A 24,611-nucleotide genomic window follows, 5' to 3' on the forward strand; every position below is an offset into this window, starting at 1 on the left:
TTCAAAAGGGTGTTCTCTGAAAATTTACTGACTGAATAGCGAACAGTGCTGACCATGATCAGCCAGCAAAGATCTTGGTCTGCACTAGTCGCAATGGCAGAATCACTTGCCGCTAGCAGGCTTAAGGTTAAATAGTATAGTATGATGCCAAACATGTTATGTGGCTTGTACACCTAACCTTATCCCAGATGTTCTTGCTTGCAACCTTGACATTAGAGGTACTGACCTGGCTCACCTTTTCATTACACTTAATATTTGTACGAAATTTCACTAAAATCAAAGTTACAGTTGTGACATGTTAACCCAAACCTTGCCTGTAACATTGACTTTCAAGATAAGGACACATCACTCTTGCTCATTACACTCACCCTAATCATGCTTTACTTTTGTGTAATACTTCACTGGAATCCCTTAAAGCTTTTAACAGATATAGCAGAGACAAAAACATTTTTGAAGGATTGAAGGCCCAACAAAATAATTATTGGGACAGTGTTATTACAATATGCCTACCTTGGAGAACATATAAAATATTAAATACAATAAGAACACGCAATTCTTATTAAAATCTGAAATGACTGTAGGGTTGTCTGCAAATTTCTAGATTGTAAAAAACTCCAAGAAAACCTGAGTATCACTCACTATTAGCAGAGTAATATATTCTTGAAGTGACATTTCAGTCTGGCAATATCCTAATAAACATAATGTCATTGTGCTTCATTGTGCAGTCTGATTTTCCAGGAGCTGACAGAATAGCATCAGAATTTACAGTGTCAAATTCTGTCAGACAATTTATGTAATGACGTCGTTTCCTGCCAACCGTAATGAATTACTTTTTCCAGACAAAATAAAATTTACAAGGTAAATTATTCATTAATGATTGCAAAACAGCTGCTATTTTAGGGATCATCTAATTTCTGGAAAACGTAAACAACATTTATTACCAAAAGTATAACCAGAGGGTCATTTTTGTCTTGCCATAATGCATTTACTTTTAATCAAAGGGCCGTAACTTGGTGAAAAATAACCCAAACAAGGCAGTCTGAAAGACAGCTAAATCCCCCGCCACTGTTATGGATAGTGAAAGGGTAAACCTTTGACCTTTAGCTGTGACCTTGACCTTGAACTGATATGACTGACTCATGAATTCTGCACAACGTCTTGATGAGGTGATCATTTGACCCGAGTTTGATGAAAATCCTTCAAGGGGTTTAGGAGATACAGAGTGGACACAAAATGGAAGGCTCAAACCTTTGACCCTAAGCTGTGACCTTGACCCCGTATGGCTGACTTGTAAATTCTGCACATCATTTTGATAAGGTGATCATTTGACCCAAGTTGTATAAAATTCCTTGAAGGGGTTTAGGAGATATAGAGTGGACACGAAATGAAAGGCTAAAACCTTTGACCTTGAGTTGTGACCTTGACCTTGAGCCAGCATTGCTGACTCATGAGTTCTGCACATTGCCTTGATGAGGTGATCATTTGACCCAAGTTTGATGAAAATCCTTCAAGCGGTTTAGGAGATATAGAGCAGACACAAAATGGAAGGCTCAAACCTTTGACCCTCAGCTGTGACCTTGACCCGGCATGGCTGACTCATAGGTTCTGCACATCGTCTTGATGAGGCGATTGTTTGACCCAAGTTTGATGAAAATCCTTCAAGGGGTTTAGGTGATATAGAGCGGACACAAAATGGAAGGCTCAAACCTTAGACCTTCAGTTGTGACCTTGACCTTGAGCCAGCATGGCTGACTCATGGGTTCTGCACATTGTCTTGATGAGGTGATCATTTGACCCAAGTTTTATAAAATTCCTTCAAGGGGTTTAGGAGATATAGAGCGGACACAAAATAGAAGGCTCAAACCTTTGACCTTGAGTTGTGACCTTGACCTTGAGCTGGCATGGCTGACTCATGGGTTCTGCACATCGTCTTGATGAGGTAATCATTTGACCCAAGTTTCATGAAAATCCTTCAAGGGGTTTAGGATATATGGAGCGGACACGAAAGTGTTACGGACAGACTGACGGAGACCATTCCTATAACCCCCCACCACTTGTGGCAGGGGATTAACAAAATGCAATTGCTAGGTAAATGTTTGGTCAATTTTTATAACCTACATATTATGGACCAGACCAATTAACTTTTGCCCTTAAAAGTGTGACCTTGATCTCTGAGATAGGGGTTGGGCATGACAATTTGGCTCATTTTGGGAAATATCTGAGCCAAAAACTATTAAAATCCTTTGATGGATGGCAGAGTTATAGGCAGGACAGTAAAAAAAAACTATTGACCTTTGACCTCTGAGTGTGACCTTGACCTTTGAACTTGGGATCTGGGTGCTGCGCATGACATGTCATCTCAATGTGGGATACTCTTGTCATTTTTAGCTCACCTGTCACAAAGTGACAAGGTGAGCTTTTGTGATCGCACCGCGTCCGTCGTCTGTCCGTCCGTGCGTCCGTCCGTAAACTTTTGCTTGTGACCACTATAAAGGTCACATTTTTGATGGGATCTTTATGAAAGTTGGTCAGAATGTTCATCTTGATGATATCTAGGTCAAGTTCGAAAGTGGGTCACGTGCCATCAAAAACTAGGTAAGTAGGTCAAATAATAGAAAAACCTTGTGACCTCTCTAAAGGCCATATTTTTCATGGGATCTGTATGAAAATTGGTCAGAATGTTCACCTTGATGATATCTAGGTCAAGTTCAAAACTGGGTCACGTGCTGTCAAAAACTAGGTCAGTAGGTCTAAAAATAGAAAAACCTTGTGACCTCTCTAGAGGCCATATATTACATAAGATCTTCATGAAAATTGGTCCGAATGTTCACCTTGATGATATCTAGGTCAAGTTCGAAACTGGGTCACGTGCCATCAAAAACTAGGTCAGTAGGTCAAATAATAGAAAAACCTTGTGACCTCTCTAAAGGCCATATTTTTCATGGGATCTGTATGAAAGTTGGTCTGAATGTTCATCTTGATGATATCTAGATCAAGTTCGAAACTGGGTCAGGTGCTGTCAAAAACTAGGTCAGTAGGTCTTAAAATAGAAAAACCTTGTGACCTCTCTAGAGGCCATATATTTCATGAGATCTTCATAAAAATTGGTCAGAATATTCACCTTGATGATTTCTAGGTCAGGTTCGAAAGTGGGTCACGTGCCTTCAAAAACTAGGTCAGTAGGTCAAATAATAGAAAAACCTTGTGACCTCCCTAGAGGCCATATTTTTCATGGGATCTGTATGAAAGTTGGTCTGAATGTTCATCTTGATGATATCTAGGTCAAGTTCCAAACTGGGTCACGTGCCATCAAAAACTAGGTAAGTAGGTCATATAATAGAAAAACCTTGTGACCTCTCTAAAGGCCATATTTTTCATGGGATCTGTATGAAAGTTGGTCTGAATGTTCATCTTGATGATATCTAGGTCAAGTTCGAAACAGGGTCATGTGCGGTCAAAAACTAGGTCAGTAGGTCTAAAAATCGAAAAACCTTGCGACCTCTCTACAGGCCATACTTGTGAATGGATCTCCATAAAAATTGGTCAGAATGTTCATCTTGATGATATCTAGGTCAAGTTCGAAAGTGGGACATGTTCCTTCAAAAACTAGGTCAGTAGGTCAAATAATGAAAAAATGTTGTGACCTCTCTAGAGGCCATATTTTTCATGGGATCTGTATGAAAGTTGGTCTGAATGTTTATCTTGATGATATATAGGTCAAATTTGAAACTGGGTCAACTGCGATCAAAAACTAGGTCAGTAGGTCTTGAAATAGAAAAACCTTGTGACCTCTCTAGAGGCCATACCCTTGAATGGATCTTCATGAAAATTGGTCAGAATGTTCATCTTGATGATATCTAGGTCAAGTTTGATACTGGGTCACATCCCATAAAAAACTAGGTCAGTAGGTCAAATAATAAAAAAACCTTGTGACCTCTCTAGAGGCCATACTTTTCATGGGATCTGTATGAAAGTTGGTCTGAATGTTCATCTTGATGATATCTAGAATAAGTTTGAAACTGGGTCAACTGCGGTCAAAAATTAGGTCAGTAGGTCTAAAATTAGAAAAAGCTTTTGACCTCTCTAGAGGCCATATTTTTCAATGGATCTTCATGAAAATTGATCTGAATGTTCACCTTGATGATATCTAGGTCAGTTTCGAAACTGGGTCACGTGCCGTCAAAAACTAGGCCAGTAGGTATAAAAATAGAAAAACCTTGTGACCTCTCTAGAGGCCATACTTTTCATGTGATCTTCATGAAAAATAGTGAGAATGTTCACCTTGATGATATCTAGTTAAAATTCAAAACAGGGTCACGTATCTTTGAAAACTAGGTCAATAGGTCAAATAATAGAAAAACCTTGTGACCTCTCTAGAGACCATATTTTTCAATGGATTTTCATGAAAATTGGTCAGAATTTTTATCTTGATAATATCTAGGTCAAGATCAAAACTGGGTCACATGAGCTCAAAAACTAGGTCGCTATGTCAAATAATAGAAAAAACGACGTCATACTCAAAACTGGGTCATGTGGGAAGAGGTGAGCGATTCAGGACCATCATGGTCCTCTTGTTTAATATAAGAATCCCTACAAGGGAAATGGGTTATGGACCAGACAGGAAAAAAGGCACTACTGACATTTGGCCTCTGTGACCTTGCCCTTTGAGCTAGGGGTCTGTATGTAACAAATGAAGACAAATCCAAATTCATACTGCCATGAAAAAGCAGCTTTGGCCAAAACCACAAAACTTTATACCCATAAAATCAAATAATTTGACAGTAGTTGCATTTTAATGCAAATTCTTTTTGTAAAAAATTAGTTACCCGGTAATGGTTTATATTAAGATTCAAAAAATTCTTTTCAGCTTACTGACCCTGTATCAAGTCCTTTGAAATTCTATTCCTAAAATCATTATGGGCCATCTTTGTCTGAGAATGTTATCATGACGTACCAAAAGTAAGACTTCCAAGTCCCTTCCCACCACACTCTTCCCCACGACCTATCTCTTGATGATGAAGGTGACTGGGTAGAACATTTAGAAAGTTTGTCTTTCAGTAGGCTAGCTGAATCTCATATTCGATTTCTTTTCAGTACCATTTAGTCAGGCCCTTTCACTTTTATTTACTTCAGCTTATAACTGGAAATGAGCCACTCCAAGCAACAACATGTCAACCTGTACAACAACCAAATCAGAATGCCCAAACAAGCTCAGACTGGACTGCATAAATCAACAAGATTTCAGTATGCAAAATTATGATCATCTCTGCCACGACAATTGAAATTGCTGGAGATACTGATGTTATTAATTACTATAAAAATCAATAACATAATTAGGAAAACAATTTTTTGCATCATTTGTTTAACAAAAAATAACAACAAATTACTGCCACACGCAATTATTTTATAGCAAGGACATGCTCTAGATCACGTACACCCTTTCTGGAAAAAAACAAAACACAGACAACAACGCAAAATGGCACTGTTATTTTAATAAAAGAAACATAATTCATCCCTTGCTATCTAAATTGAGATGCTTTATGACAGATAATTATTTTCTTACACATAAATCAGCTCCCTTCTAATTTAAGCAAAATGTTTAATTTGTCCAATTTAGTTGGATTTAACAGAATTTCGGTTACGCAACAACGGTAAATTTTAGCCTATCCAGGGCTCCTCGATTCTATTAATCAAGGAAAGCATTGTTCTCTGCAAGTAACTGTCAACCCTCAAAAGAACCAAAGGTGCAGAATGAAAGATGTCAGGTATGTTGTATTCTGACTTTGCCTTGCCAGGGTATCTAACTTCTAAATTCATGCTGTTGTACTGTAGGCAGGACTTTTCATCAGGAAATTGGGAAGAGGCCTTGGCCTTTCAAACTGGGAAATTTATGCACGATAATTGTCCATTTTGGAAAAAATAATCAACTGGAAGTAGGCCTAAACACTGAAAGACGAATTAAATTTATCTCCCCTGAAACACAGACTAAAATCCAGGCCATGGAACATAACGGATTAGACTTGTAATGTGGTTCTGTGCACTGTTAGGCTATAGTGCAACAAAAAGTCAATACCAGACAAATGCTTCATCTGGAAATACTTAAATGTAAATAAAATCTTAACCATCTGTTGGCATGATTTTGGGAAATCTTACCTTGCAGTTTGGGAAATTTGTTTGGGAAATATCTCTGCCAAAGTTGGGAAAAAATAATATATTTTTGGACTGGGAAGTGGCCGTATACAGGCCTCTGTTATATAAGGATGAAAAGCCCTGCTAGTAGGGATAACGCATGTCTTTTCATGTTAAAACATCTGCAGAATCCTGTAGGATAAGTAAGTGCCAAAGCCCTGTACAACGATGGTACATTGTGCTTTACTTTACTTCTTTTTGTACCTTTCAATAAACTAAGCTAAACAGAACAAGTAAAGCCCTGTGGCTGGTAATATGGCGCAGTTAAAGACTTTTTGATTTGCTAAAAATATTAAAACGTCTACTTTTTCACCAAAATGTGAATTCATTATACAAACAACAACACCTGATCTATCATACTGATTTTCAAGCAAATATAATATTGAACATTATTTGTTTTCACATCTATTACAACACAACCCTTCTCCGCGCTCTCTGTTTACATTGGTAATATGGCGCACAAGGAGGTAGCCGTGTGTAATGTGTAATATAAATCATATAAAACAGTTTTTAGCTACTGTCACATACAGTATGTACATTTTTAAGTGTTTTTAGTAATTCTAGTAGGGATCAGTAGTACAGGAGTGATCTCAAATGATAAAAAATATTAGAGTAGTCTAAAACTATGCAACATGGTGTCTAAAATTACACAATAAAACAACATGACAATAACATCTTAACATTAGTTCACATGCTTAATATCTGCAGAATTAAGATTATTCATCAGATTTTAAATTTCTGCCTGAAAACATGGATCCTATAAAGAATTCAATGTACAAGTTATAATAATTCCAATCTACCCAAACCCATTTGCGCCATACAAAACAGTGGTATGCATGTTTTTGTTGTAATGGAAAGATATGATCGATGTCACTCCAAACTCTAAAGATGTGCTTAGTGTAAAATGAACACTTGCTTAAAATTTCTATGGCCGACCATTCATGTATTTCGCCATTTTGTATCACACTAAATGTGTTTTTATTCACAAACGCGTATTTAACAGGTATTTTCAATGGTAACGTCATTTACGCCATATTACCAGCTGTGCCATATTTCCGGCTTTTGTGGTATCATGAATCCATTTAACAAAAATATCACTATAAACTGCATGTGACCACAGAACTTAACAAAATCAATTCATAAATTTTATTACATTGCCAATTTTTCCTACAATATTCATTCTATCATGAATCTTCATGTAATTAATTCAAATGTGAGGAAGCAGTGGTATAGCAGACAAGATGCTGGCAGCTCAACCCACACTTCTCTGGTCCAGACCCCACTAATGGTCATAACTGAACCTAAAACATGGCAATACTGGCTTTCCCCCAGATAGCAGATCTGAGTGAAGTACAGGTGAATGACTTCTTAAAAATCTTGTTTCTTATTTGGAAATAGAAGGCCGATGTTCACTGGGGACACCTCTTGTAAACCTTCAAGGATGAAGCACTGCCATTAACTGGCAGGAAGTTTTTTCCTACAAAGCCTGCAGTAAATATGCAAACAAGATGCAAATTTACCATCACTATAATATTTTCTACGAGTAGTTTATTCCAAACATATCATAAATTAATGCACATTTGCAATATGTAATATTTATGTTCAAAAGCACTTGAAGAGAAATATATCATTTATCTATTTATGCTATTTTAACCAAAAGAATGATGTCTGCCTATAGTAAAGCAATTCTGTATTAACATTCAAACGAACAACTCTACCAGGAAATCAAGCTCTGTTATACCACTTTCTAAATGCATTACTATCGGAGAACATTCTAAATCCCATTATCTCAGAAGCTTGCATTTACATCTTGGACACTCTGGAGGTTGGTAAATATGTGGCACATTGATTTCTCTCCATGTGAGCCTTCGCTTATTCTTCTCGAAGTAAAAATTAATCTGTAGAAAACATCTAGTAAAGTATCTTCTTCTTTTTTTGTTGGATTCAACGTTGCTCCGACATAATTATAGGTAATATGGCGACGACTTTCCAGCTTTGATGGTGGAGGAAGACCCGAGGTAGAACCACCGACCTTCCGTATCTTCTGTGCACTTAATCAGTGAAAATACAACTAGCATAAAACAGAATTTTTATTTCATGGTAATGACAGCTACCAGTTCTACACTTTGTCTTGCATAAACTGAAACTGATTCAAAGAAACTTTTATATTAGTAGTTTGTTTATAATCATTTTAATCATCGTGAGCTCCAACTCCTCCAAAATTAATAACATTCTTACATACGTAAGTTCAATTTACACATAGCAAGCTGAAGTACAAGAGAAAATTCTAGAAAACAAATGGCACTATCCTCCAACTATGATATTTGTTTATAGGAGTCGACTATATGGGTAACATACTTGAGTAGATGACCATATAAGTTACTGTCTAGAGTAGTTAGCTATAGTGGTTAACTGTCTACAAGAGTTGGCCATATGGGTAACTGTCTTTGAGACTACCATATGGGTAACTGTCTTAGAGACAACCATATGGGTAACTGTCTTTGAGACTACCATATGGGTAACCATCTTAGAGACAACCATATGGGTAACTGTCTTAGAGACTACCATATGGGTAACTGTCTTTGAGAGTACCATATGGGTAACCGTCTTAGAGACAACCAAATGGGTAACCGTCTTAGAGACAACCATATGGGTAACTGTCTTTGAGAATACCATATGGGTAACCGTCTTTGAGACGACCATATGGGTAACTGTCTTTGAGAATACCATATGGGTAACCGTCTTAGAGACAACCATATGGGTAACTGTCTTTAAGACTACCATATGGGTAACTGTCTTAGAGACAACCATATGGGTAACCGTCTTAGAGGCAACCATATGGGTAACCGTAACTGTCTTTGAGGCTACATTATGGGTAACTGTCTTTGAGGCTACCATATGGGTAACTGTCTTTGAGACTAATATATGGGTAACTGTCTTTGAGGCTACCATATGGGTAACTGTCTTAGAGGCTACCGTATGGGTAACTGTCTTTGAGAGTACCATATGGGTAACCGTCTTAGAGGCAACCGTATGGGTAACTGTCTTTGAGGCTACCATATGGGTAACCGTCTTAGAGGCAACCGTATGGGTAACTGTCTTTGAGGCTACCATATGGGTAACCGTCTTAGAGGCAACCGTATGGGTAACTGTCTTTGAGGCTACCATATGGGTAACCGTCTTTGAGGCTACCGTATGGGTAACTGTCTTCGAGACTACCATATGGGTAACCGTCTTAGAGGCAACCGTATGGGTAACTGTCTTCGAGACTACCATATGGGTAACCGTCTTAGAGGCTACCATACGGGTAACTGTCTTCGAGACTACCATATGGGTTACCGTCTTAGAGGCTACCATACGGGTAACTGTCTTCGAGACTACCATATGGGTAACCGTCTTAGAGGCTACCATACGGGTAACTGTCTTCGAGACAACCAAATGGGTAACCGTCTTTGAGGCTACCATACGGGTAACCGTCTTCGAGACAACCAAATGGGTAACCGTCTTTGAGGCTACCATACAGGTAACCGTCTTCGAGGCTACCATATGGGTAACCGTCTTAGAGAAAACCATACGGGTAACTGTCTTTGAGACTACCATATGGGTAACCGTCTTAGAGACAACGATATGGGTAACCGTAACTGTCTTTGAGGCTACATTATGGGTAACTGTTTTTGAGTCTACCATATGGGTAACTGTCTTTGAGACTACCATATGGGTAACTGTCTTTGAGGCTACAATATGGGTAGCTGTCTTTGAGACTACCATATGGGTAACTGTCCTTGAGACTACTATATGGGTAACCATTATGCGTTTGAGAAAACAAAATGGGTAACCGTCTTAGAGACAACCATATGGGTAACCGTAACTGTCTTTGAGGCTACATTATGGGTAACTGTCTTTGAGGCTACCATATGGGTAACTGTCTTTGAGACTAATATATGGGTAACTGTCTTTGAGGCTACCATATGGGTAACCGTCTTAGAGGCTACCGTATTGGTAACTGTCTTTGAGGCTACCATATGGGTAACCGTCTTAGAGGCAACCATATGGGTAACTGTCTTTGAGGCTACCATATGGGTAACCGTCTTAGAGGCAACCGTATGGGTAACTGTCTTGAGGCTACCATATGGTACCCTCTTAGAGCAACGTATGGGTAACTGTCTTGAGGCTACCATATGGGTAACCGTCTTTGAGGCTACCGTATGGGTAACTGTCTTTGAGGCTACCATATGGGTAACCGTCTATGAGGCTACCGTATGGGTAACTGTCTTCGAGACTACCATATGGGTAACCGTCTTAGAGGCAACCGTATGGGTAACTGTCTTCGAGACTACCATATGGGTAACCGTCTTAGAGGCTACCATACAGGTAACTGTCTTCGAGACTACCATATGGGTAACCGTCTTTGAGGCTACCATACGGGTAACTGTCTTCGAGACTACCATATGGGTAACCGTCTTTGAGGCTACCATACGGGTAACTGTCTTCGAGACTACCAAATGGGTAACCGTCTTTGAGGCTACCATACGGGTAACTGTCTTCGAGACAACCAAATGGGTAACCGTCTTTGAGGCTACCATACGGGTAACCGTCTTCGAGACAACCAAATGGGTAACCGTCGTTGAGGCTACCATACGGGTAACCGTCTTCGAGACAACCAAATAGGTAACCGTCTTTGAGGCTACCATACAGGTAACCGTCTTCGAGGCTACCATATGGGTAACCGTCTTAGAGAAAACCATACGGGTAACTGTCTTTGAGACTACCATATGGGTAACCGTCTTAGAGACAACGATATGGGTAACCGTAACTGTCTTTGAGGCTACATTATGGGTAACTGTTTTTGAGGCTACCATATGGGTAACTGTCTTTGAGACTACCATATGGGTAACTGTCTTTGAGGCTACAATATGGGTAGCTGTCTTTGAGACTACCATATGGGTAACTGTCCTTGAGACTACTATATGGGTAACCATTATGCGTTTGAGAAAACAAAATGGGTAACTGTCTTTGAGACTACCATATGGGTAACTGTCTTTGAGGCTACCATATGGCTAACTGTCTTTGAGGCTACCATATGGGTAACTGTCTTTGAAACAACAATATGGGTAACTGTCTTTGAAACGACCATATTGGTAACTGTCTTTGGGACTACCATATGGGTAACTGTCTTTGAGGCTATCATATGGGTAACTGTCTTTGAGGCTACCATATGGGTAACTGTCTTTGAAACAACCATATGGGTAACTGTCTTTGAAACAACCGTATGGGTAACTGTCTTTGAAACTACCATATTGGTAACTGTCTTTGGGACTACCATTTGGGTAACTGACCTTTGACCTTTAATAAAGTGATCCCAAAATCAACATGGGTCATCTACTCCATAAGCCCTGCCAACCTATGAAGTTTGAAGGTTCTAGGTCAAATGGTTCTCCAGTTATTGATTGGAAATGAAGTGTGGCGGATGGACAGAAGGACGGATTGAAGACAGGGCAAAAATATGTCTCCCCCAATGGGGGGGGGGGGGGGGGGGGACATAACTACCATATGGGTAACTGTCTTTGAGACTACCAAATGGGTAACTGTCTTTGAAACTACCATATGGGTAACTGTCTTTGAAACTACCATATTTGTAACTGCCTTTGAGGCTACCATATGGGTAACTGTCTTTGAGACTATCATATGGGTAACTGTCTTTGAAGCTACCATATGCTAACTGTCTTTGAGACCTGTCTTTGAGGCTACCATAAGGGTAACTGTCTTTGAGACTATTATATGGGTAACTGTCTTTGAGACTATCATATGGGTAACTGTCTTTGAGGCTACCATATTTGTTTGTTTGTTTGTTTTGGGTTTAACGCCATTTTTCAACAGTATTTCAGTTATGTAACGGCGGGCCAGTTAACCTAACCAGTGTTCCTGGATTCTGTACCAGTACAAACCTGTTCTCCGCAAGTAACTGCCAACTTCCCCACATGAATCAGAGGTGGAAGACGAATGATTTCAGACACAATGTCTTTTATCAAATCATCACAGAGAACATACACCCCGCCTGGGGATCGAACTCACGACCCCGCGATCCATAGACCGACGCTCTCCCTACTGAGCTAAGCGGGCGGGCTACAATATTTGTAACTGTCTTTGAGATTATCATATGGGTAACTGCCTAGGAGTGGGCAATAAGGGTAACTGTCTAAGTAGTGACTATGAACAATCTTAGATAGACATGCACTCTGTTACAGAAGATGTCAACATGGTGACACTTAGTTTTGATATGATTTTGTCCTCCCCACTCCTCTAAAACTGTTTTTTTTTCCCACAAAGAAAAAAAACCATGAAATCCTTAAATCTGACAGAGTTTGCTACTTTTACCACATTCTTGTTTTCAATCATGCTGTAAGATTAATTTTGTTCATTACGTATTCGTTAGAAAACTGTCAGATCACATATAAAGAAGTTTTATTTCTATTGAGAAAGATCAACTTGGGCACAGGAACATTAGAACAGATTTTATTGATGACAAGTCAGGCAGGATCCATATCTAAGTGTCTAATTCTATAGATTTTTTTTTTTATCCTGTACTTAAGTATTCATTTCTCCATGCTGCAACCACACAGTAGAAAACCTGCAGAGACAAGTGCAGGATGCAGTAATTGGAACAGAATTTTAATCAGAGTTTTGAACCTTCACCTTGCAAGTTTATAGGAGAGATCGTGTTTGTAAACAAATCCATTGTATTTTCTATTTTTAGAACTGATAAGACAAAGACCGGGTGGCAGACGCCGAGCGTCCATGTTTTTTTGAAAACAGTGATGTTTTTCTAACGGCTTAAACTTTCTTAAAACACAAATAATATCAATAATTTTTTGATAAATGGAAAGTGTATAAAACAAGCAATTTATTGATTACTTTTGATTATAATTTCGAAATTAAATGGATTAATTATGAACGCTTAACTTACAGTGTTTTTTCAAAAAGTTTGGAGGATCGCTACGCCGCTATTAAAATCTTATGTCATTTGAAACGGTTATTCATTTTAAAAGGATATTTAAATGGGAAAATATGAAAATCGTAAGCATTTCAAAACTTTTTGAATTTTTAAAATCCATAAATGAGCGAAAAAGTTATTAAAAATTAAAAATTCAGATCCCATACACAAACGATGTAAAAACATTTGTTTTACCCACCACCAGATAAACAGGTATTTATGCGTGACGTCATGGCGATCTCTCCTATTATGGTTTTATAAGTCACAGTGCCCATTAAAATTTAAGGATATTTATTAAATATATTATGCAAAACTTAAACCAAATTTTCAAAGTTAAAAAAAAAGAGGCAAAATTTTGACAATAAAAGCCTGAACTATGTACTTGTCCTGTGAGAGCATTCACACTAGGTAGCATCACACTAGGCCACTACAAAACCTCTACTATTTTAAACAGTCAAAACTAAAATTCAGCACTGAGAAAAAAAGTTTTATGTTACAATAAAGTGTTCAATAATAATTGAACTTTTCAAATATTAAACCATTATCAGCCTGTATTTAAATAACTATCTTTCATTAATGGTATTTCTGCATCAATTTCTACAGCTGATCCCCAAGGAAATAATAATAATAGCTGCTCCCCGAGGAAATAAAAGTAAGAGATAATACATTGGTTTAGAGATTATTGGCATTATTCTGTGGATGGTGTGACAAATGCCTGTAAAGTTAAAGAACAACAACATTCAAATGAAAGATAAAATCTTCAATGCTCATTCTTGGTTTTTTTATAGACATAACCTGTCTCATTGTTATTATAAATATTGAGCACTCTTAGATAATATCTCAATTTGTTAGATATAAGATTTTTGGAAAGATTTGTCTGAACAATAATAAATCGCCATTTGAAATGTAATTTCTTTCTATCTTAAATTTAGATATACTGTTACAGTGTAACATTGCTCACCTGAGCATTGTTGGCTCAAGCACAAAGGTCAAATCAAACAATTAACATGGTCTGGATTTGTTTGAAACCCTGAATAACACCAGCTTTTGGATCATCTCCTTGCCACTTTGTACAATCTGTGTTTAACTGTATTTGTTGAGAACTTGACGGTATTTGTTACATTACTGGAGGGATCATTCCTCAAATGTTACACTACAGAGTGTAAAATATAGTACAATGGAACCTTCCCTCATGTTTTGTTAATATTTTACAACAGTGAGATTTTCCAAACTGGCTGTTTTTATCTCTTAGAGCAGGGAAGTTATTAACTTTACAATACTGTTATTTTCCGACCTAGTCTTAATATTTAATGAGTAGAAAAGAATCTCTGTTTGGCCTCTTATATTAGAAGGAATTTGCTAACCCCAATGGGATTATTTTCAATACTAGGAATTATATAGAAACTGATGCCATTGTATTTGGATCAGTGGAACCTTTCTATTTAGATGAATCTTTCCTGACTAGCTGCCCATTAAACCCACGGATTTCATTAATGAAGGAGAAATTCCGAAGTATAGTGGGGGTGGGGGGGTCTAGAAGTCCCCTTATCAGAAACTTTATTTGCTACTAGAAAAGCCGCAGCTTCAGAGAAATGTAGCTAGGGGAACTTCTTTAGACTATATTCCTTTTCGTTTTTATTCTAACATTTTCCACCTGGAAAAATATATAAGGGATCTGTAATAATGCATGGCTAACTCACTTTCATATTCCGGTTTTCCGGCATCAGCATCACATGTAAAGAACGTCTGATGATCTTGTGCCGAAAGGTTCATGTCATAATACGTCAATGGGTCTTTATTTGCCTTCCATGTAAAACGTAAATATTCAGCTCCTCTGAATAAATTCAACGGATTTCGCCACACTTTACATTCTATATTAAGATAAAGAATACAATATGTAAAATTATTACAAGTTCACTGTACATTTTTTAATGTATGATTTCGAAATGACTAAAAAGATACCATAACGACAATTTTGACAGCAATTCAATTCAAAGTGAGTAGTAATGAATCAAGATTCAAATCTGTCAAATTTATGTAAAACAATAAAAAGGTAAAAAATTAAAATTAAATGCACTTTTCACATTCTTTTGGATAAAAACATTTCAAAATTCATGCAAAATGTCATACTAATACATTATAAAACATTTTTTCAAGGAGAAGTACATCCACTGAAAATAGGCTGGAAGCACCGTGTAATTTAAATGATAAATCCATGCAATTTTTAACAAGAGCACCGCCTTGCGGGTGCTGACGCTCATCTGATTTTTTTTGTATAATAGAAGTATTGTCCTACCCATGATTTTCTAAGTCTAAAAAGGGCCATCATTCTTGCAAAAAGCAGGATAGAGTTATGTTTCTTGATGTACAGTGTCCACTTATGATGGTGAAAAACTGTTGCAAGTTTTAAAGCAATAGCTTTGATAGTTTATGAGAAAAGTTGACTTAAACATAATATTCAACCAAGAAAATGATTTTTCTAAGTCCAAAAGGGGCAATAATTATTGCAAAAAGCAGGATGGAGTTATGTTGCTTGCTGTACAGGGTCAGCTTATGATGGTGAACAAGTGTTACAAGTTTCAAAGCAATAGCTTTGATAGTTTAAGAGAAAAAGTTTACCTAAACATAAAACTTAACCAAGAAATCTGATATTTTCTAAGTCCAAAAGGGGCCATAAATCTTGCAAAAAGCAGGATGGAGTTATGTTTCTTGCTGTACAGGGTCAGCCTATGATGGTGACCAAGTGTTGCAAGTTTTAAAGCAATAGCTTTGATAGTTTAGGATTAAAGCTGACCTAAACATAAAACTTAACCAAGAAAACTGATTTTCTAAGTCCAAAAGGGGCAATAATTCTTGCAAAAAGCAAGATGGAGTTATGTTTCTTGATGTACAGGGTCTGCTTATGATGGTGAACAAGTATTCCAAGTTTCAAAGCAATAGCTTTGATAGTTTAGGAGAAAAATTGACCTAAACATAAAACTTAACCAAGAAATCTGATATTTTCTAAGTACAAAAGGGGCCATAAATCTTGCAAAAAGCAAGATGGAGTTATGTTTCTTGCTATACAGGGTCAGCTTATGATGGTGAACAAGTATTCCAAGTTTCAAAGCAATAGCTTTGATAGTTTAGGAGAAAAGCTGACCTAAACATAAAACTTAACCAGGCAACGCCGACGCAGACGCCGACGCAGACGCCGACGCCGACGCCGACGCCGACAACCGCTCAAGTGATGACAATAACTCATCATTTTTTTTCAAAAAATCAGATGAGCTAAAAATGTAATCAAACACTGAAATTATTCATAACAGTCTGGAAAAATTTACTATGATATTAATTAAACCCAAATTTCCCAACATTTAGTGGTTGCACTCCTCTTTAACAAAAATTTCAAATGGTAACAGCTAAACACAAATCACACAATGTAAATATTATAAAATAATGGAAACAGTGACGATAATATAGAATAATTGGGGCTTTCATATGTTTATTTTGAACCCTGAAGAAGGCTAATGTAGCCGAAACGTTGGTTAAAAATAAAGTGACTTGTTTTAAAAAGTTTTTGTAGTTTTGACTACTTTTAATACTTATATATAAAAAAAATAGTAAGGTTTCCAGTGAAAACGCAACATGCTGATTAGCCTGGCTCCCTGGCTGTATGGTTATTTTTCATATAAATACTGCAAACATTTTATGAGAAAATTTTAAGCCATTTTATTTCGTGGCTGAATCATACTTATATTCGGAGCCATGGGCCATAAAAAATGTCAATGTAGAAACAACCTGCTGGAGTTACTTCCCTCTTAATGAATAAAACTTAAACATATGTAAATAAGAACAAACATAGGGATGGGGGCCAGTCTACAAACTGATATGATCAGATGGAATGACTTAAAAATATAACATGGACAATGAGTGATGGCATGCCCTAACACAGACACATTGAAAAACTTGAAAACAATACAATTTCCAAAATTTAAAGCTGATATGAAAGCAAAGTGAAATCTGAAACAAAACATTGCAAGCTTTTTTATTGAAAATCCAGCAGACAAAATGAGTAAAATTTATGATGCTGACATAAATGGGTGCATGCTTGCATTGTATTAATGCTTGCATTGCATGAATGCTTGCATTGTGTGATTTGTGCAGCTAACTGGCAAAGGGCAAACAGTACAACAATCATGCAAAAATTTATAGAAACGTAACTAGACAAACCTTTTCTAACACATAAAAACTCTTCAACATTAATTTCTGTTGAAGCTCAATGTACAAATATGCTGATCACTCTCCTCAACTGATACAAATGAGTATCATTATGATTATTACTGTAAACTGCTAAGCACTTTAAAAATGTCTATCAAGACCAGGGCATCAACTGTGTGTGTGTGTGTGTGTTCGGGTTTAACGTCTTTTTCAACTGGCATCAATTGTGTAATACTAGCATACTAACAGATATTCAATGCAGACCCCTACATCAATTCTCCTACACACCAAATAATTAATTTTTGGTTATCTTCTTGTGCAACTTTGCTGCTTAAATGGTTGAGGAAGATGTCAGGTGCACCTGCATTCAAGCCTATGTGAACGACTTGCATTTATGCCTGACCCTAACATGCCTCTCAGGAGGACAATCCAGCTGGACTGCATTCTCACATAAAGTATTCAACAAGGCTTGCACCCACAATGGCAAGTGACCTGAATTCATCAACCTTAACCACTCCATCCCTAGAATCACCCGAGTACTGACATAATACACATTTAAGATATACATACCTGCAGTCTTTGAAAACTACACTTTAAGCTTTAATTCTGCATAAATATTGTCAGTTTGGTTTGGTAATCATGAAAAAACGAACAAATAAGATCAAACAGCATGCTTATACACAACACAATATGCACTAAACAACTAAACAATGCTAACAAAGGGAAATAACTCAGGACAAGGCATCCTTAAAACTGTGTACAGTGTATTTATACTTTATTACTTCCATAAAAACTAACAATTCTTAAGCTTTTAATAGAATTAAAATGAAAGTGCTGACTAACTCTATGTGTTTCTGTACATTGAAAGGAATTTTTATACAAACTTGTCTCATATAATAGTGATTTATATCTTATTTTGTAATTCTCACTACAAATTTTTGCCATGTTTGCCCATTACCAGCTTTTAATTTTGATACCTGGCATACTTTGCTGTCCTTGAGTGTTATTGTTTCCGTTACTGTTGCCATTAGCAGTTCCGTTGGTTGTCGTTCCAATACCATTTTCTGTGCCATTTGCAGGTTCCCCACCCAGAAGTGGAGATATATGATTTAACGACACTTGTTCGATAAAAGATGTCCCATATTTCTTAAAGTACCACCACTCAAATATCTGAAAGCAAAAGAAAATATGATTATATATATAGGACAAGTAAGTACAGGCAAACCCCTAAAAAGTGAACCAAAATCTCTAGACCTCTTGTCAAACCCTAATGGATACAGTACTTTTTGAATTATGTCTTAAATGTATTTTCTTGTAAATGATTATTTAAGCAACCATCAATTTGTATACACAAACAGGTTCATAATGGACTGCTATGACTTCTTGATTCCATCAACTTTGATAACATAAAAGTTCAAACAGAACAAAATACTTAACAACTGAAATGTTGAGGTTTTCTGCAAATTTACAATACATAAGCAGGGATTAAAAATAATCAGGAAGCGAAGCCACAAAGATTATTCAATCTGTACCTTTAACAAGAGGAATTTGCAATCCCAAAATACAGAAAATGTACTGTAAAAATCTGCTAATTTGTGGACATGAAATTTTGCAGTTTTGACCAAAACAGCAATTTCATAGGGATATAATGTTGTGAATTTTAGTTTTAGACGTTAAAATTCATGGACTTTACTTCTTTGTTGAGATTAAATTTCATAACAATGGTGCAATCCGCGATTTCCACAAAAATTATCCTCAAACAAAATTTATAATTCTACAGCATTTTTCTTCCGAGGACTTATTAACTAAAGTTCTCTTCATCAGCAGGACAGATTACATATTATCACAAAAAAAAAACAACATGTGCATGCTGATTGGCAATGACAGATCTTGCTTCCATCAACAGCACAAATACATAATTTACTCAACCAGTAGAAGTATACAAAAGATGTTTCACTCAAACAGGCTGATTCTTCTTTATAAACAATACAATTAAACCTAGAACTACTGATATGCCATCTTCCTGCCAAACAGTAATCTAAAAGCAAAACTGCAGACTTCACTAAACACAATTAGAGCTCCTGATAATGGCATATTTCCATAAATACAAATTATTTCAAACCCATTTAAGATTTTATTTTGTGAGATCTGGCCATAACAATATTAACAAATCAAAAATTTCAATTAAGAATATTTTTACAAGTCTGGTCAAACTGGTGTTTTCAAATTTGGTTGTCTATGATTTTCTGCTAAATACTACCCTCTACCTGTATACTTTGGACATGCCTCATCCATTTTCAGATCAGATGAATACATCATGAAACATGCTGACAGGTAGCAGGTACCAGTGAAGTGTTAAAATGAATTGAGAAGTGTGTAACATCAAAAAATTGCCAATTAAAGAATTGTTCATAAACAGCCAGGTGACTACCTAGGATGTGAAAAGTGCTGTCAGTGAAATTGAGACTGCTGTTTCCTATACATGATGTATCAACAAAACTGGATTCTACTGCAACTAAAAATGAATTCTGAAAGCAAATATAGGTTTAGAATGTCAGTTCACACTTCTAATCACATCTGATGTCAATGCCAGGTCTTATGCAATTTTTCCATAAGTTCTCTAAACAAGAGAGCCCTGAAGGCCCTGTATCACTCACCTGACATAATTCTAAACCCTGATAAGTTACAATCTAAGTTGGCCTTGATTTCATAGAGCTTTGATTTGACCTGAAGACCTAGTTTTTGACCCCACATGACCCAGATTCAAACTTACCCTAAAGATCACCAAGGTTAACATTATGACCAAGTTCCTAGGTGAAGATACAGTCATAAATGTGGCCTCTAGAGTGTTAAAAAGTTTTCCTTTGATTTCTTGACCTGGTGACCTAGTTTTTGATCCTATGCGACCCAGATTTGAATTTTCCCTAAAGACTATCAAGATTAATATTCTGACCAAGTTTCATAGAGATACTGTCATAAATGTGGCCTCTAGAGTGTTAAGCTTTACCTTTAATTTGACCTGGTGGCCTAGTTTTTGACCCCATGTGACCCAGATTTGAACTTGACCTAAAGATTATCAAGATTAACATTCAGACCAAGTTTCATTAAGATATGGTCATAAATGTGGCCTCTAGAATGTTAACTAGCTCTTCCATTGATCTGACCTGGTGACCTAGTTTTTGACCCCACATGACCCAGTTTCAAATCTGACCTAAAGACCATCAACATTAACATTCTTACCAAGTTTCATGAAGATATAGTCATAAATGTGGCCTCTAGTGTGTTAACAAGCTTTTCCTTTGATTTGACCTGGTGACCTAGTTTTTTAACCCAGATAACCCGATGAAATACTTGTCCAAGATTTTATTGAGGGTAACATTCTGACCAAGTTTCATTAAGATTGGGCCAAAATTGTGACCTCTAGAGTGTTAACAGTCAAATTGTTGACGACGGGCGACGGACACAGGGCGATCACAAACGCTCACCTTGAGCACTTTGTGTTCAGGTGAGCTAAAAAGCTGTCTGTCGGTGTAATTTCTTATAATAAATAATGTCAATATTTGAGGAACTATCTTCGGTTTACCACAGCTTGCCAAATAAACTTTCAAACGAAATTCAGAAAGTGTAGCAGTATCTGGACATAACATTTTTGGATATACATTTTTACAGAATGTTATTATAGCACTTTTCTGTTAAATGGAATACTGAAATGGGAAAGGGAAGACAGTCTTTTGTAACCAATTACAATTCTGCCTTATCAAGATAACATTCATTTTGATAAATATTAGTTGTGTGCTGAAACAGACTTTTCTATTGTGTTGTTTCAAGCTTGAACATATAAGGGTCATCTACTTGTTCATATTTATATGAATAACTTTACATTCTTGGTGACATTTTAAAGAAGAAAGCTTACAAAAAATGTATGATTTGACCCAAACTATGAAAATGTAAAAACCCTTTGTAAGCTCTGTTACTGATTTTGAATGAATGAATGAGTTGGGTTTTACGGCGAATCGACACAGCTGATTTTGAAAGAAAAGCATAATTACACCACTTTATTCTGTGACAAGTGTGCAAAAATGAAATCAGATGAAACAAGAGCTTGTCGAACATGAAATGCCCCCCTTGATGCATTCAGTATTGCACAAGGAACAGAAATTATATGCTCACTGTAAACAAAAGTTCTACCATTTTGCTTTAATCTGACCTTGACCTTTAACCTATTAACCTAACAAAAGATTACAGAGTGATCTTGGCACCATCCAATGAGCCATTTTTGAATGTTCCAAATTTCAAGACTAGCTCAAGGTCACAATCAATGTCAAATTTCATTTCGGTACAAAACAATGTGTATGTGGTCCAAATTTGAAAGCTGTGGCTTGAGAAATGTGAAAGCAGGTCACTAGATCAATTTCAAGGTCAAAGTTCATTTTGGTAAAAAGATTTTTTTGTTTGTTTGTTTTTGGTTTAACGCCGTTTTTCAACAGTATTTCAGTCATGTAACGGCGGGCAGTTAACCTAACCAGTATTCCTGAATTCTGTACCAGTACAAACCTGTTCTCCGCAAGTAACTGCCAACTTCCCCGCATGAATCAGAGGTGGAGGACTAATGATTTCAGACACAATGTCGTTTATCAAATAGTCAAGGAGAACATATGCCCCGCCCGAGGATCGAACTCGCGACCCCGAGATCCGTAGTCCAACGCTCTTACCTACTGAGCTAAGCGGGCGGGCTCTTCGGTAGAAAAGAACTATGCATGTGCTTCAAATTTGAAGGCTGTAACTTGAGAAATGTGAAAGTAGGTAATAGGTAAAAATCAATGTCAAATTCAATTCAGAACACAAAAAATATGCATGCAGTCCAAATTTGAAGCCTGTAGCTTCAGAAATGTGAAAGTAGGTCACTATGTCAATCTCAAGATCAAAGTTCATTTCGGTACACAAAATATGCATGTGGTTCAAATTTGAAGGCTGTAGCTTGAGAAATGTGAAAGTAGGTCACTAGGTCAAAATCAAGGTCAAATTTTATTTCGGAACACAAAACTATGCAAGTGGTCCAAATTTGAAGCCTGTACCTTCAGAAATGTGAAAGTAGGTCACTAGGTCAATCTTAAGATCAAAGTTCATTTCAGTACACAAAACTATGCTTGTGGTTCAAATTTGAAGGCTGTAGCTTGAGAAATGTGAAAGTAGGTCACTAGGTCAAAATCAAGGTCAAATTTTAATTTGGAACAAAAAACTATGCATGTGGTCCAAATTTGAAGCCTGTACCTTCAAAAATGTGAAAGTAGGTCAATAACAAGGTCAAAGTTTTTTTCGGTACACAAACCTTTGCATGTGGTCCAAATTTGAAGGCTGTAGCTACAGAAATGTGAAAGTAGGTCACTAGGTCAAGATCAAGGTCAACTCATGTCAAAGTTCATCTTGCCACTCAAAACTATACATGTGGTCCAAATTTGAATGATGTAAGTTATGAACATGAAGGTTCTAAGTTTTTCCCTATATAAGTCTATATGAACCATATGACCCCTGGGGCGGGGCCATATTTGACCCTAGAGGGATAATTTGAACAAACTTGGTAGAGAACCACTAAATGATGCTACATTACAAAATATCAAAGCCATAGTCTTTGTGGTTTGGACAAGAAGATTTTCAAAGTTTTTCCCTATATAAGTCTATGTAAACCATGTGACCCCCAGGGCGGAGCCATATTTGAACCTAGGGAATAATTTAAACAATCTTAGTAGAGGACCACTAGATAGATCAAATTAAGTACCTTATGACAAGAATATTCAAAGCTAGGTGTTTTTGACAAGAGTTTTATAATGTTTTTGCATATATAATCTTAACCATGTGAAAATCACAAGGTTGGGCCAATTACTTGACCCAGGTAATTACTCTAACAATCTTGGTAGAGGACCACTATATTTTGCTACATACCAAATATCAAAGCCCTAGGCCCTATGGGTTTGTACAAGAAGATCAGAAACTGTTTTAACTGTTCCTGGCCATTGTGACCTTGACCTTTGACCTAATGACCTCAAAATCAATAGGGGTCATCTGCTGGTCATGGCTAACATTACTATCAATTTTCCTGACACTAGGCCCAAGCATTCTAGAGTTATTGCCTGGAAACCATTTTACTGTTCCTGGTCACTGTGACCTTGACCTTTGACATACTGACCTCAAAATCAATACGGGTCATCTGCTGGTCATGACCAACCTCCCTATCAACTTTCATGACCCTAGGCCTAAGCGTTCTTGAGTTATCATCCAGAAACCATTTTACTGTTCAGGGTCACTGTGACCTTGACCTTTAACATACTGACCTCAAAATCAATAGGGTCACCTGCTGGTCATTACCAACCTCCCTATCAACTTTCATGATCCTAGGCCCAAGTGTTCTTGAGTTATCATCCGGAAACCGTTTTACTATTCAGGGTCACTGTGACCTTGACCTTTGATATACAGACCTCAAAATCAATACGGGCCATCTGCTGGTGATGACCAACCTCCCTATCAACTTTCATGATCCTAGGCCCAAGCGTTCTTGAGTTATCATTCGGAAACGGATTGGTCTACATTCCTACCTACCAACCGACCGACAGACATCTGCAAAACAATATACCCCTCCTTCTTCGAAGGGGGGCATAACAAAGGAAGTATCATAAAAGATTTACTGAATATCACCACTAGTAATGCTTGTAACCTTCGGTTTATACTAATTTATTTTAGGTCAGTTGAGAAGCAAGTTCTTATATAAATCATTCTCGACACCACTTTTCTGAAAGAATCCATCGAAACGAGGGTATGAGGGAAGAAAAGCCAGTTTCCCTATAAACGCCAAGCAAGGGATCTGCTGGTACCATTTTTAATGTCTTTGGTTTGATTCCAGCCAGGATCAAACTCATGACCTTCCACACTCGAAGGGAACGCTCTACCACTAGGCTTTTATGGTGGATTGTAAACATTCATCTAATCCTACTAGAAAACGATATTCTGAGCTTCCATCCATCAGTTAAAATTGTTTCCAACATATTTTAATATATTTACAATGCTTTTATTCAAAGGGTTATTCTGTATCATTATGTATGACTCTAAGAATTTATTTTCTAAGTTTAAGAATTATTGTTTGAGGTCAGTGAGTAATTTCAGAATTACAGTTAAAGTTAAAGAATACTGGTTAGAGGTCAGGAAGTAACCCTAAGAATTACGCACTGATGAAAGTTTT

At 37.1% G+C, this 24,611-nt stretch overlaps 1 protein-coding gene across 4 annotated transcripts in view; it reads right to left on the reverse strand.

Annotated features, from left to right (window-relative positions):
* The window catches only part of LOC128548030 (suppressor of tumorigenicity 7 protein homolog), an 85,811-nt gene that overhangs the window by 23,264 nt on the left and 37,936 nt on the right, over positions 1-24,611 (reverse strand). For 3 of the 4 annotated variants that reach the window (XM_053522298.1, XM_053522301.1, XM_053522302.1), the window contains exons 3-4: positions 18,358-18,550; positions 14,881-15,051 (exon numbers count right to left, since the gene is read on the reverse strand). In XM_053522298.1, the coding sequence (XP_053378273.1) occupies positions 14,881-15,051; positions 18,358-18,550 (364 nt within the window). The remainder of the gene's footprint in view (positions 1-14,880; positions 15,052-18,357; positions 18,551-24,611) is intronic. The other variant, XM_053522300.1, reaches the window with a different exon arrangement.

This window comes from Mercenaria mercenaria, chromosome 13 (assembly GCF_021730395.1).
Source record: "Mercenaria mercenaria strain notata chromosome 13, MADL_Memer_1, whole genome shotgun sequence".
Classification (NCBI taxonomy): Eukaryota; Metazoa; Mollusca; class Bivalvia; order Venerida; family Veneridae; genus Mercenaria; species Mercenaria mercenaria.